Source organism: Pseudorca crassidens, chromosome 12 (genome assembly GCF_039906515.1).
Source record: "Pseudorca crassidens isolate mPseCra1 chromosome 12, mPseCra1.hap1, whole genome shotgun sequence".
NCBI classification, from domain to species: Eukaryota; Metazoa; Chordata; class Mammalia; order Artiodactyla; family Delphinidae; genus Pseudorca; species Pseudorca crassidens.
Genome location: NC_090307.1, coordinates 24,135,666 through 24,151,455, shown reverse-complemented (window position 1 = coordinate 24,151,455; position 15,790 = coordinate 24,135,666). Strand labels below are relative to the sequence as shown.

The 15,790-nt window shown below is 45.9% G+C and overlaps 1 protein-coding gene across 2 annotated transcripts in view; it reads right to left on the bottom strand.

Moving 5' to 3' along the window:
• MYO5B (myosin VB) overlaps window positions 1–15,790 on the bottom strand; it is a 386,602-nt gene that overhangs the window by 63,187 nt on the left and 307,625 nt on the right. For both annotated transcript variants that reach the window (XM_067699124.1, XM_067699125.1), the window contains exon 18: window positions 2,771–2,882. In XM_067699124.1, coding sequence (XP_067555225.1) covers window positions 2,771–2,882 — 112 coding nt within the window. The remainder of the gene's footprint in view (window positions 1–2,770; window positions 2,883–15,790) is intronic.

Here is a 15,790-nt window from a genome sequence, read left to right as displayed (position 1 = left end):
GGGAGGGGGAAGGGTAGGCTGTGACAAAGTGAGAGAGTGGCATAGACATATATACACTACCGAACATAAAATAGATAGCTAGTGGGAAGCAGCCCCATAGCACAGGGAGATCAGCTCAGTGCTTTGTGATCACCTAGAGGGGTGGGATAGGGAGGGTGGGAGGGAGGGAGACGCAAGAGGGAAGAGATATGGGAACATGTGTATATGTATAACTGATTCACTTTGTTATAAAGCAGAAACTAACACACCATTGTAAAGCAATTATACTCCAATAAAGGTGTTAAAATAAATAAATAAAATAAAATAAAATAAAATAAAATGTACTAAGCACGTTCCTGGAGAGGGCAGGGAGCTGGAATGTGCCATTTTAGTCTAACGTGTGGCTTTGCCGAGTCTCAGTTGCTTGAAGTCCCAAGTCACTTAGCATTGGTGACCAGAAGATGTGGTCCCCAAAAAAGGGAAAAAACAAACCAAAAAAGGAAATAGAAGGTCTCTAGGTAAGTCTTAAAGCACTGATCCTTATTCCATCTCTAAGAAGGGTAATTATACAGTGACATTAATTAATCAGTCAGACTCAGCGGGTGATGTGGTTTAGACTGTGGGGGCTCCTGAGTCGCCTTGGGCAATTTATATCAGCTGCCCGTGCCTCAGTTTTCCTCAGCTGTGAAATGGGCATCATGTTGTATCTTTCTCGTGAGGAAATGTTAGGATGAGATGAAGCGTGTGAAGCAGTTAGAAAAGTGTCTGACTCCTAGTAAGTGCTTAATAACCGTGAGCCACTGGTGGCAGGTTTCATCAGGACAAGCTCATGTCACCCATGCAGCCACCTGCACAAAGAGCAAAAGAGCTCACAAAGAGCTCACATCAGAGCTCCTGTGATGACCAGTTATTGTGCTAGGAACAAATGACAGTGGGGCCCTTGCCATTTAGTTGTTCAGAGTCTGGTGAAATGAAAAAGAAGCCCTTAACTACAATACAAGGGGAGAAATGCAAAAATGGAAGACAGAAATTGAGAAGTGTTAGCCAGTGACTAACTCCGACTGGGAGGCTAGGAACAGGCTTCAAAGATCAGAAAGCATTTTAGAGCTCAATCTAGAGGGAAAGTAAAACCTGGCCGGACAGGTAAAAGAAGGAAAAAGCACTTCAGGCAGAGGAAACAGTACGTATTCACATACTTTAGGGAATTCACCTGTTCACTCATTCCACAAATGTTTGGTGAGTTACTTCTGTGTGTCAGGCTCAGTACTCATAACTAGGGGAGAGTGTCAATACAAAGACCATCCTCTGAAAGAAAGGAGACACATCTGGAGCACAGGACAGCATGGTATGGGCTCAGAGAGCGCTGGATTGAGGAAACCAGGAGGGCAGAGTCGGCATGGAAGCTGGGCATTAACAAGCCAGCGGCCTGAGCGTATCACGAGCAGGACAGAGCAGTGGCACTCGGTCCTGCCAGCTGGAGGGAAGCAGAGTGGCGTAAGCTGAGTTAGCCAGTCGGACCTGGGCCCCCTCCAGAGTACCCTCTGTTTGGGAAGCAGCAGTTCTGCTGGAAACTTGGAGAAATCCAGGGAAGGCAGAGGAAGTGTGGAACTACAGTCTGGAGAAAGGAGAAGGCAGCCCCACGGCAGAGCAGGCTACTTGTGAGCCTTGATTACACGAAGAGGCTCCTGGTACCAGTAGAGAAGGAAGACTCCCGACGCTCCACGGCAACCAGAATCAGCTGACCCTGAACACATTTTTCTCACCCGTTGAAAGAGGACACGTTGAAATGTAAACACCGACAGATACACCACAGCAAAAACCTCAATTAACCAGAGTCCAGAGAACCAACTGCAACCTTCAATTAACGAGATTGTCATCCTTTTACTCTATGGAATATTTAGCACAGTACTCTGCACTGTCTGCAGCTACAGACTTGAGCTGCTAAGACAACGCTGAGGGTGACTGTGTCACTGTCACAGAATAACATATGACCTTAAAAGCGGATCACCTGGCAATGAGCTATACTCCAGACGAATAGATTTTCCTAGCAAAACAATACTTAGAAATTAAAAAATTTAGATGTAATTCTCTTACCTTCTTAAAGGAAGATTTTTGATATAATTTAGCCCTTTATTGAGACCATTAAGTACCATACTCTGCTGTAATCCCTGGATACTCTGGAACTAAGAAATATTCAAGGATCTGTCCCTCACTAAAGGCCCCCAAGAGCTCTGCTATAGTTCTCCAGTCCCAAGCGTCAGCTGTTGAGTTCAGATTGTTTCAAATAAAATGAAATCCCCTGCCTTATTTAAAACAAGCATCTGGGGGTGGGCCTGAGGCCGGCTCTGCAGTGAGGAAGCTACCAGAAGCACAGCTATCTTCCCCTTCGCTGGCTCCCAGGCTGTGTCCGGGCTCCAGAGCAGAGCCCCCGGGGGGGTGCACTGGTGCCGGCAGGCTGCGCTGTGGAGCCCCAGGCTTTGGGGAAGCCAGAGATCCCGGCCAGCAGCTTGTAGCCAGGAGCAGCCTCATCGTGACCCCCAGCGTGCTGTATAAACAATTTCATTTTCTATGTGAGCTGTGATGTGGGAAAGGCTAGAAAGTTCTCCAGGCAGGTGAAGGGGCTTCTCCTTTACAGTTGCTGACACAGGCAAATGGATTAATATCTCAGGAACAGTTTCAATACGAGGGGTGAAGACCAGAAAGGCAGTTAACAGCTCCCCCACGCCCCTAATCCCAGGGCACCGCGCTGAGCCTCCCCTGGCGCCCAGCAGTCGGGCCGTGCGCGACTCACCTTAATGAGGCTCTCCAGCACGGACTTGCAGATGGCCTTTTTGTCTGTGTTGGCTAGCTCTTTCTTCTTGACCAGCACCCGATACCGGTTGTAGAAGTCATGGTAGGCCCACCTGGAGGGAAAACCGGTGCATCAGGGGACACATCCTGCCTCTCGGCCACACGAGGGCCATGGGTGATCTCAGACAGCGCCCCATGGGGTCAATACGCCTGGCACAAAGCCCTTCTTAGAGCAGCAAAACACGTTCCGGGGCATTCTGTTCTCCCTTGATGCCTTCTGAGAATTTCAGTGTGTAGTTAAGTTATAGAATCATGGCTGGAAGACTGAAAGAAAAAGGAAGCATTGGAGGCTCCCCTGGGAGGGCTGACCAGAGGCAGAACCACTCAGAGGGGGTTTCTGCCCCAAAACGTGGAGCTCCACTCCACTGCTGCTGGAATGGGGGAGCCTTACCTGGAATGCAGCTTGATTTTTCTTCTTATAAAACTAAAACTAATATAGCTCATTGAAAACTTTCTAATGCAGGAAAGCATATGTTAGCAAATAAAGAGAGGCCATATTCTAACCCCTGGAGATACACTGTTCACACATGTTGGTATAGTTTAGAAGGAGCCATTTTTCTCCCGCAAGTAGACTTTATGATTCCACACCACCCCCGCTGTTTATTAGAGTAATGCAGGCCCACTGTAAAGAAAATGTCCATCAACGCACATAAAATAAAGAGCACTTATAATTTCACTACCTTTTTTTTTTTTTTTTTTTGCGGTACGCAGGCCTCTCACTGTTGTGGCCTCTCCCGTTGCAGAGCACAGGCTCCTGACGCACAGGCTCAGCGGCCATGGCTCACGGGCCCAGCCCCTCTGCGGCATGTGGGATCTTCCCAGACCGGGGCACGAACCCGTGTCCCCTGCATCGGCAGGCGGACTCTCAACCACTGCGCCACCAGGGAAGCCCTAATTTCACTACCTTTTAAGTAAGTGCTGTTCTGGTACATTCTGGAAGGAAATCTTTAAGAGAGCCTTGAGTTTATCCCTTGGCCTCTGAGGAGATCTCTACTTAAACAAATGCAGTCTTTTCAATGACCAAAGACGTCATTTTCCAGGCGGGCTCTGACCCTTTCTCCTGAAAGTGACCTCAGTTCACACGGACGCTCATATTCTCCTCGCTTCTCATCTCAGTTTTCAGGGGACGCTCACAGCCTTTGCGTGGAACTCACGTTCTGTTGCAGCACAATCCTACTCTATGGAGACTTTGAATTTGCAGTCTAAGTCCCTCTGAAGGTGAATTCGGCCCATCTGTCCCCACTCCTTCCGAGTCCTCGGAGGCATCAGGAGATGCTACACACACACTCTGTCTTGAGGTCCACATGCTGTCCACGGTGCCCATTTGGAAATCATGTAGGTGCTGCCTTGAGATCGTGTGTTACCATTTACCATCACCTGTGGCCTTGCTGAGTGACTGTCCAGTTACTCAATCTCCCTCATTCTAAAGTATTAATGCAGAATAAACGGATTGCATCCCTTCTCCTGGAGCACATTCGCTTTTAAAAGGGATCCTTTAGAAATTTTATCCAAAGAAATGAGTACTGTGGAATATCAGGGGCCACTGCGAGCTGCTCCCCTTGCCCTCCACAGTCGCATGCCAGTGTGGTCCTTGGGTTCCCCCTCCCTCCCAGGCCACCCATCTCCACTCCCTGGGACGAGAAGGAAAACAGACTGAGCTCAGAGCCTCTCCATGCCTTTGAAGACACTCGCCTGGTTTGGTGGAAGACTTCTAACCAGCCATGGGTGTCAGAGAAGGTGCAAATAACAAAATGGCTTTTTTTTCCATCTTTTTTTTTCTCTACATAAAATGGCTTGTGCCTTACCTTTTTTTAAATAACAGCTTGAGATATAACACACATACTGTAAAGATGTACCTTTTTAAAAGTATACAATTCAATAGTTTTTTAGTACCTTCACAAAGTCGTGCAACTATCCCCAATGTTGAATTCCAGAACATTTCCATCACCCCCAAACGAAACCCGACACCTAGTATCAGTCACTCCCTGTTCTCCCCTCCCCCCAGACCGTGACATCCACTAATATACTTTGTTTCCATGCCCTTTACCTTTTCAATGTGTCCTGTCTGTCACAAATGCAAGGTCACAGGGGAAAGACAGCATCTGTTCTGCTCGGAGCTGACCAGGTGTGCGCATGGCCCTGCTCCGCAGGCTCACAATGTGTGGGTTCCCCCCTTCGGGAGGGGGCGGCAGAGGGTGCTGGGATCGGGCCCAGGTAGTGTTTCTGCTGCTCTGTGCCCTTTGGGACCGTGAACCAAACCCACCTAATTACTGGAAATCTCTACCAGGAGGCTTTAAAAATGGAAACACTTATTATTTGCCCAGCTAAACGTTACTTCAATGATTTCAGTCAGGCACAGTAAATGTCAAGAAAACTCCGAAGCCCTGACCGACCTAATACTGGCGGCCCAGGAACAGAGAGCTGGATGGATAAGCTGCAAATTAGACGTGCATTTTTTTTTTTTTTTGGTACGTGGGCCTTCCACTGTTGTGGCCTCTCCCGTTGCGGAGCACAGGCTCCGGACACGCAGGCTCAGCGGCCATGGCTCATGGGCCCAGCCGCTCCGCAGCATGTGGGATCCTCCCGGACCAGGACACGAATCCATGTCCCCTGCATCGGCAGGCGGACTCTCAACCACTGAGCCACCAGGGAAGCCCCATTTTGTTTTTAATACATGCAAAGGCTGTTGAATTTTTTCTAGGCTCTTTCTGCACCAGCCCCCAAGTTTTAAACATAGACCATTCCGTTTGCTGATACTTCCACGTGGGGCAAGATGGATCTGGGCAAGAATCCAAGAGAATGAAAAGTGTCCTTACTCCCCACGCCCACCATCAGTGTTTCACCCAGGTCATGCACTCCTTCCTGCCCGCCCAGCGGGGTGTGGGCTCTCCCTTCAAGGTGGCTCAGCACTTTCGGCGTGGCTTTCTGAGGCCACTTTCCACCTCCTGCAGTTCGGTTAGCCATGTCCTCATCTGTCTGGTTTCTCACTATGAGTTTGCAATTTCTCTGGGGAAATAATTAGAGCAGCGTTTCACTGGGCTAAAAACCTTCAATGCTTCTAATTTGAAAACCACTTACTGTTGACAGTTCTATAACTCGGGGAGGTTACAGGCTCCAGGAGATGACGAGGGAGTAGGGAGATGTGACCGCAATACAGAAAAAACTTGGAGGACGGGAGCAGAGAAGCCCGCTCTGACACTGACTGGCAGTGTGACCTTAGGCAAGTCACAGACTGAACACCTCACCTCCCCTGTCTGCAAGTGGAGAGAACATCACCCACCTCACGAGTACCTCCCAGGACTTCAGTAGCCAGTGAGTTCACGGATGTGGAGGGTTTGGAAAGCTGCAACGCTTCCTAAAGACCTAAGTGACTCTCCCTTCCCATCCAAGCCCTGCCCCATTTCTCTGAAAGGCTTCCTCAGATGCCTGCATCAAGGTGACACCCATGGGGGAGGAGGATGCTGCAGAGCGCAGCCCTTCCACAGAGAAGGGCTTGGGTGGGCGCTCCCTCATGGGGTACCACAACAGGGTCCAGGCAGGTAAGTGTCCTTCACCAAAGGACCCAGAATCAAACGTGGATTCCGTTTTCTGTGGACCTCTGTGCTCTTAGAAATGAAATCTTCACAGGAAAGGCTCCCTCATCCGTAAGAGGAAAACCTTCCAAGGGAATCTAAATAGAATATGTGATTCTTTTTCCAAAAGTAGAATTTCTTAACAAGACTTTCTGTTTTGGCCGGAACATCTGGATGGAGGTTTTCTGTGCCCATGTAAAAGTTAGGGAAGACCGCTTATTATCACCACAGGTACCCAAGGTTTCCCCTGGAGCTTACGTACCACGAAACCTCTCTCTCTCATAGCATTTGAAGTATTCCCGTTTCCCTGGGGGACACAGAGCTTTCTGCGTTGTACTGTGGATATTCTTTTGTACATGCTAGGTTCTCTGCTGGATTTGTGCCTCCGGCCAAGCTCGGATACGTCTTCCCATACTTTTTTTAAACCTCCCAGCGCCTATCATGCATGGTATCTTTACCTGCAGTCACTTACTACATCTTAAAAACTCGGTATTTTCTGAGCTTTAAAATGGCTGGAACCCAGTGTTAAACTTTTCTCTCTACCAGAGTTTCTCAAGGAGGGCAGGAATGGCTCTGGGGCAGACACTTCCTCAGTGTGTGGGACAGTTCCCCAGGACACAGAGCATCTTTCCACCCTTACCCACCACCCCTTCATTAAGATATGCAAAAATGTTCCCAAACATGTGTGGAATGTGTATAACAGAACACAGTCCTAGTCCAAGGAACCTTAAGAACAATGGACCATGACTGCCATCCGTCCCGTGCCCCCCTCGTTGGGTGGCCCTGGAGACACCCTCTCCCAGGCATCTCTGTGGCCGATGGCCTGGGGGTGTCTTTTAAGCCCACCCTGGGCCCAGCTGCTCTTCCATTCTATTCCATATTAGCAGTGGGAGAAGAGCTCCCATCCTAAGTGTATTCCAGGCCTCAACTGTGGCCCCAACCCTGGGCTATGTGGAGTCGTAGGGGCCTCAGAGACAGGACTCACTCAGCCCTGTTCTCTCTGGATTCAGACTCGCATGCCAAGGGTCTGGCTGAATATCCCAGACTTTAATATTGTGTTTTCTCCGAAATTGAGGCCTACTTCACCCTATGTGTCTCTGGTCTGCTGGGGAGCAGGCATGCCAACCGGTAGAGCGGTCACAGCTGGGTGTGGGGAAAGCCCAGGACCTGTGACGGCTCCTGGGAAGAAGTGGGAGCAGGCATGGTGGATGAGCTGCCCCAGGTCAAGGGTTCAGCAGAGCCCACCAGTCTGGAAAGGTGCTTCCCCGTTACAAGCTCCTCAGGCCTCAAGACAGTGTGTGGTGGAGCACATGCAGTGGGGGGATGTTTGCTTGACTGAGTTCCCATCTGGAGCCTGATACTGTACCTAACATCTACACGTGGGGACGCCCCACAGAACACGCCTGCCTGCAGGGCCCCAGTGGACCAGTGTGTAAAATGGGGTGGATCTGCCAAGGTGGCCGCACTTTGCTTCCTTCTCTTGGACAGGCTTCCTCATGCGGGGACTGGCTGGTATAGACAAGCTCTGAATCTCTCCAGTAAGACCAGAGTATGAGGCTAAGTCCCACAACTTCTCTGACATCAGGCCACAAGAGGAATCCCTGAAGATGGCATGTCAGGTTATCACAAGGACCCCTAAGAAAAAGGTGACGAATCCATCAGGGCTTTTCAGGTCAGGATTAGGTGGGTTAACCTGTACTTTGACATACCTCACGGCCCTGTGACATTCAACTTAGGCAAAGATCCTGGTCATGCCGACACGGAACATAAGGGGTTATGCTTCTCTTCTAGTTTGAGAACCTTCAGGAGCCTGTGAGCTCCAGGGGCCGGGGGTGGGGGGCTGGTCCCCTCCAGTGTTTCACACACAGGCCAACAGACATTTGCGGGGCAGAGGTGTTTAGCCATGCTGAGATGCCCGTTAACCAGGACCAACAGAGTCTGTCTAGATACGAGTTGCAGAAACAATTTTCATGATAGACACCAAGCACCATACTCTTCTCTTGTTCTCTCTTTTGAGGAAACAACCTAGCGGAGAAATAAATGATGTTGCATGCAGGAGTTTTCCTTGGAACTGTATCAAGGATGGACCAAATTTTCCAAGGAACACAAGAGACCGAAGTCTGAGGAGAGGGCACTTTGTAGGAGACTCACAAGTGAAGGCATCCTTAACCCCTGGCCGTGTGGTATGACGACTCCACCCTTGCTATCTGTGAGGATTTAATCTGATCACTTAACTCTTAAGGGATCTGTTTTGTCATCCTAAAATGGGGTGATACCCCCTTATCTTGCCTACCAAGAGTCAATATGGTCTTTTCAACAAATGGTGCTGGCACAACTGGTATCTGTATGCAAAAGGATGAGGTTGGACCTCTACTTCACATTACACATAGATTAACCCAAAATGGATTAAAAACCTAAACCTATAAAACTCTTAGAAGAAAACATAGGTGTAAATCTCTGTGACCTTGGATTGGGCAAACAATCTCAGAGAAAAAAATAGATACATTGGACGCTTGCTAAATGAAAAGCTTTTATGCTTCAAAGGACACCATCAAGAAAGTGAAAAGACACCCCACAGACTGCGAGAAAATATTTGCCAGGCATATATCTGATAAGGATCTAGTATCTAGAATAAGTAAAGAACTCCTACAACTCAACACCAAAGAGACAACTAACCCAATTTAAAAATGGGCAGGTGATTAGCATACCATTTCTCCAAAGAAGATATATGAATGGCCAATAAGTACATGGAAAGATGCTCAACTTCATTAATCATCAAAGAAATGCAAATCAAATCACAGTGGGATGCCACTTGACACCCATTAGGATGGCTATAACAAAAAAAGACAGACAATTATAAGTGTTGGCAAGAATGTATAGATATGGGAAGCCCCATCCATTGCTGGTGAGAATGTAGAATGGTGCAGCCATGCTGGAAAACATTGGCAGTTTCTTGGAAGAGTAAAGAGTTATCATATTACCCAGCAATCCTACCTCTAGGTATAAATAGGAGAAATAAAATATACATGCATACAAAACTATGTGCATGAATATTCAGAGCAGTATTATTCATACTTGTTAAGAAGTGGAAATAATCCAAATGTCCATACAAAAACAAGACCCATATATATGCTGTCTACCAGAGACCCATTTCAGACCTAGGGACACATACAGACTGAAAGTGAGGGGATGGAAAAAGATATTCCATGCAAATGGAAATCAAAAGAAAGCTGGAGTAGCAATTCTCATATCAGACAAAATAGGCTTTAAAACAAAGACTATTACAAGAGACAAAGAGGGACACTACATAATGATCAAGGGATAGATCCAAGAAGAAGATATAACAATTGTAAATACTTATGCACCCAACAAAGAAGCAGCTCAATACATAAGGCAAATACTAACAGCCATAAAAGGGGAAGTCGACAGTAACACAATCACAGTAGGGGACTTTAACACCCCACTTTCACCAATGGACAGATCATCCAAAATGAAAATAAATAAAAAACACAAGCTTTAAATGATACATTAAACAAGATGGACTTAATTGATACTTATAGGACATTCCATCGAAAAACAACAGAATACACATTCTTCTCAAGTGCTCATGGAAGATTCTCCAGGATAGATCATATCTTGGGTCACAAATCAAGCCTTCGTAAACTTAGGAAAATTGAAATTGTATCAAGTATCTTTTCCGACCACAACGCTACGAGACTAGATATCAATTACAGGAAAAACTGTAAGAAATACAAACACATGGAGGCTAAACAACACACTACTTAATAACTAAGAGATCACTGAAGAAATCAAAAAGGAAATCAAAAATACCTAGAAACAAATGACAATGAACACACAACAACCCAAAAGCTATGGGATGCAGCAAAAGCAGTTCCAAGAGGGAAGTTTATAGCTATACAAGCCTACCTTAAGAAATAAGAAACACCTCAAATAAACAACCTAACCTTACACCTAAAACAATTAGAGAAAGAAGAACAAAAAACCCCCAAAGTTAGCAGGAGGAAAGAAATCATAAAGATCAGACAGAAATAAATGAAAAAGAAATGAAGGAAACGGTAGCAAAGATCAATAAAACTAAAAGCTGGTTCTTTGAGAAGATAAACAAAATTGATAAAACATTAGCCAGACGCATCAAGAAAAAAAGGGAGAAGACTCAAATCAACAGAATTAGAAATGAAAAAGGAGAAGTAACAACTGACACTGCAGAAATACAAAGGATCATGAGAGATTACTACAAGCAACTCTATGCCAATAAAATGGACAACCTGGAATAAATGGACAAATTCTTAGAAAAGCACAACCTTCTGAGAATGAACCAGGAAGAAACAGAAAATATGAACAGACAATAACAAGCACTGAAATTGAAACTGTGATTAAAAATCTTCCAACAAACAAAAGCCCAGGACCACATGGCTTCACAGGCGAATTCCATCAAACATTTAGAGAAGAGCTAACACCTATCCTTCTCAAACTCTTCCAAAATATATTAGAGGGAGGAACTCTCCCAAACTCATTCTACAAGGCCACCATCACTCTGATACCAAAACCAGACAAAGATGTCACAAAGAAAGAAAACTACAGGCCAATATCACTGATGAACATAGATGCAAAAATCCTCAACAAAGTACTAGCAAACAGAATCCAACAGCACATTAAAAGGATCATACACCATGATCAAGTGGGGTTTATCCCAGGAATGCAAGGATTCTTCAATATATGCAAATCAATCAACGTGATACACCATTTACACAAATTGAAGGAGAAAAACCATATGATCAACTCAATCAATGCAGAGTAAGCTTTTGACAAAATTCAACAACGATTTATGATAAAAACCCGCCAGAAAGCAGGCATAGAGGGAACTTTCCTCAATATAATAAAGGCCATATATGAAAAACACACAGCCAACATTGTCCTCAATGGTTAAAAACTGAAACCATTTCTACAAAGATCAGGAAGAAGACAAGGTTGCCCACTCTCACCACTATTATTCAACATAGTTTGGGAAGTTTTAGCCACAGCAATCAGAGAAGAAAAAGAAATAAAAGAATCCAAATTGGAAAAGAAGAAGTAAAGTTGTCACTGTTTGCAGATGACATGATACTATATATAGAGAATCCTAAAGATGCTACCAGAAAACTACTAGAGCTAATCAATGAATTTGGTAAAGTAGCAGGATACAAAATTAATTCACAGAAATCTCTGGCATTCCTATACACGATGAAAAATCTGAAAGTAAAATTAAGAAAGCACTCCCATTTACCATTGCAACAAAAATAAAAAAATATCTAGGAATAAACCTACCTAAGGAGACAAAAGACCTGTATGCAGAAAATTATAAGACACTGATGAAAGAAATTAAAGATGATACTAATAGACGGAGAGATATACCATGTTCTTGGATTGGAAGAATCAACATTGTGAAAATGACTCTACTACCCAAAGCAATCTACAGATTCAATGCAATCCCTATCAAACTACCACTGGCATTTTTCACAGAACTAGAACGAAAAATTTCAGAATTTGTATGGAAACACAAAAGACCCCGAATAGCCAAAGCAGTCTTGAGAAAGAAAAACGGAGCTGGAGGAATCAGGCTCCCTGACTTCAGACTATACTATAAAGCTACAGTAATCAAGACAGTATGGTAATGGCACAAAAACAGAAATATAGATCAATGGAACAGGATAGAAAGCCCAGAGATAAACCCACACACATATGGTCACCTTCTCTTTGATAAAGGAGGCAAGAATATACCGTGGAGAAAAGACAGACTCTTCGATACGTGGTGCTGGGAAAACTGGACAGCAACATGTAGAAGAATGAAATTAGAACACTCCCTAACACCATACACAAAAATAAACTCAAAATGGATTAAAGACCTAAATGTAAGGCCAGACACCATCAAACTCTTAGAAGAAAACATAAGAAGAACACTCTATGACATAAACCACAGCAAGATCCTTTTGACCCACCCCCTAGAGAAATGGAAATAAAAACAAAAATAACAAATGGGACCTAATGAAACTTAAAAGCTTTTGCACAGCAAGGGAAACCATAAACAAGATGAAAAGACAACCCTCAGAATGGGGGATAATATTTGCCAATGAAGCAACTGACAAAGGATTAATCTCCAAAACATAAAAGCAGCTCATGCAGCTCAATATCAAAAAAACAAACAACCCAATCGAAAAGTGGGCAGAAAACCTAAACAGACATTTCTCCAAAGAAGATATACAGATTGCCAACAAACACATGAAAGAATGCTCAACATCACTAATCATTAGAGAAATGCAAATCAAAACCACAATGAGGTATCATCTCACACCAGTCAGAATGGCCATCTTCAAAAAATCTAGAAACAATAAATGCTGGAGTGGATGTGGAGAAAAGGGAACCCTCTTGCACTGTTTGTGGGAATGTAAATGGATACAGTCACTAAGGAGAACAGTATGGAGGTTCCTTAAAGAACTAAAAATAGAACTACCATATGACCCAGCAATCCAACTACTGGGCATATACCCTGAGAAAACCACAATTCAAAAAGTCATGTACCAAAATGTTCATTGCAGCTCTATTTACAATAGCCAGGACATGGAAGCAACCTAAGTGTCCATCAACAGATGAATGGATAAAGAAGATGTGGCACATATATACAATGGAATATTACTCAGCCATAAAAAGGAACAAAACTGAGTTATTTGTAGTGAGGTGGATGGACCTAGAGACTGTCATACAGAGTGAAGTAAGTCAGAAAGAGAAAAAAAAGAAAATGGTCAGAAGAACCTAGGGGCAAGACGGGAATAAAGACACAGACCTACTAGAGCATGGACTTGAGGATATGGGGAGGGGGAAGGGTAAGCTGGGACAAAGTGAGAGAGTGGCATGGACATATATACACTACCAAATGTAGAATAGATAGCTAGTGGGAAGCAGCTGCATAGCACAGGGAGATCAGCTCGGTGCTTTGTGACCACCTAGAGGAGTGGGATAGGGATGGTGGGAGGGAGGGAGACGCAAGAGGGAAGAGATATGGGGACATATGTATAACTGATGCACTTTGTTATAAAGCAGAAACTGACACACCGTTGTAAAACGATTATACCCTAACAAAGATGTTAAAAAATTTTAAAAAAATCCAAATGCCCATCAACTGATGAATGGGTAAGATAATAAGTGGTGTATTCTTACAATAAAATAGTGTTATTTTAGCATTATAAAGGAATAACGTTCTGATGCATGCTACAAGATGGATGAACCTTGAAAATATTCTCCTAAGTGTAAGAAACCTGACATAAAAGGCCACATGTTGATCACATGTGTGATTCCATTTAGGTGAAATATCCGGAATTGGCCAATTTATAGGAAGATGATACTCATGCATGGGTTCCCAGTGCAAAGGTGACAGGGTGCTCACCCCGCCACGGATACCCCGTATTTGCCTCTCCCTTTATCCCCCACGTACGTCCTGGGCCTCTCAGGGGAACACAGGCTGAGACCCCAAGGTGGCCCTGGGTCTGAAGGTCGCTAAGCCCTACTGCAGGGGAAGGGAGACACAGGCCTTCCCCACTGGCTCCATGCTGGAGCCGAGACGCCAGGTGAGGACAGAGGCAAATCTAGGCGTCTCGCACTGCCCTCAGTCAGTCAAGTGGCTGCGGTTTACCAGGGGCCAACACTTCCCTCTGGGCGACAGCTGCAGGGCAGGATGCATCTAAAAATCACCTGGGAAATCTTGTCGAAGGCAGGCTCTGAGTCTGAGGCGGCTCCTGGCTTCTGGGAACGCTTCCACGTGACTGTGATGTGCAGCCGTGGTCAAGAACCCTGTGTCAGACCCTGGTGCCCGGAAATGAGCACAGCGCTCAGGGGAGAAAGGGCCAGAACTAAGGGCAGGAAGAGCCGAGATAAAAAATTATTTTGCTGCAAAATAAGTTCTACATTCTTCTTTCTCGGTAGGATTTTTAAAAGCAAGGCGAGTAACTATGTGTCCGTTTGTTTAATCATGATTAAATAGGAAGGTGAACCAAGCAAGTTCTCAAGCCTCCATCCAGTTCTCCAATCCTATGCTACTTAGTCCCTATGGGGCAGGGGGGTGAAGCTGGGGAAGGAGTGGAAGTCTTTTCGGAAAGCACCAATGAGTTTTTCTGACGTGACTGTGAGGTAGAGTGAAGAGTTACGGTGAGTTTTTTTCCTAGGATATAAATACTGCATATTCAAGCAGCTCCCCTCTCCGCCACCCCCTCCACACGCTTGTTTTGCTTAAGTGGAATTTGCTTCACAATTTCTCCAGGACACAAAGCTGCTCTGAAGCCCCCCGAGGAGGGAGACAGGTGACTGCACAGGCGTAAGACACCTCCTGGGGGGCGGGGCTGGGAGTCAGGTGCTGGGGGACGAGCTTGTCTTCCTGGACAGCGCATTTATCACGGCGCTTTATGGACGTGATCATGGACATTTTTCTTAGCCACTGTTGCATTTCAACTTGAGTGATACATTTTCATTTTAAATCAGACTCACAGAGGGCCATAGTTCTTAGGGAGGATAAAAACAGACAGGTATACTGAAGCCTGAGACCGGGGTGAGGGAGCGCCAGAGGCCGCGGCTGGCCAGCGACTCTGCCTTCATCCTCTCTGGCTTGGTGGACTGTGTGGGCACTGGCATCTATTAATTTCGGAACAGGGCTAAGAGCTCCACACCCAGGGCATCGGTAGGCTGGATGCAGGGACCTGGCCTGAGATCCCAGCTGAAAAGGGCTGCTTTTGGCTCGGGCTCCTTGGGGAAGAGCCCTCTGGACATTTCATCACACGTCCCTGCCACCCTGGACCATGCGTTCCCTTTCCCTTTGCCATGTTCTTCCCTGTAAAGTGATACCTGCCCTGTGGTCACAGAAGGAGAAATGTAGGCAAATGTTATAAGTTGTAATCCCCGTAATCAAAGAAGCCATTCAAGTTTCCTTTGGAGACAGCTGTGCAAAGCTACGGCTGCCTGACGAGCTCACGCACGTGGCATCACCTGGCTGCATGCGTCTCAGCAGCCACGGAAGCTGAAGGCTTTTTGTGATGACCCTCTGGTCCCACGAAGGCTCCTCGAGTCAGGTCAACAAAACGACTGCTCACCTCTACACTGAGGAGGGACACGTGACACCTGTGTGTTTCCCTCAGTGGCAAACACCTTGACAGGCACACAGTATCCGTTAAACCTCGCTCACTTCACCCCCAGACACAGCAGACACACACCAGGCTTCTGGATGAAGCAGTTAGGTAGCATTTTGTTTTCAACCAGCGAGGTCACTCCACGTGGCTACCAAGGCTGGCAGGTACCCAAAATCAGGCCACGTGCAGAGCCAGAGACTCCAGGTGTGGCGGTTTGCCCCG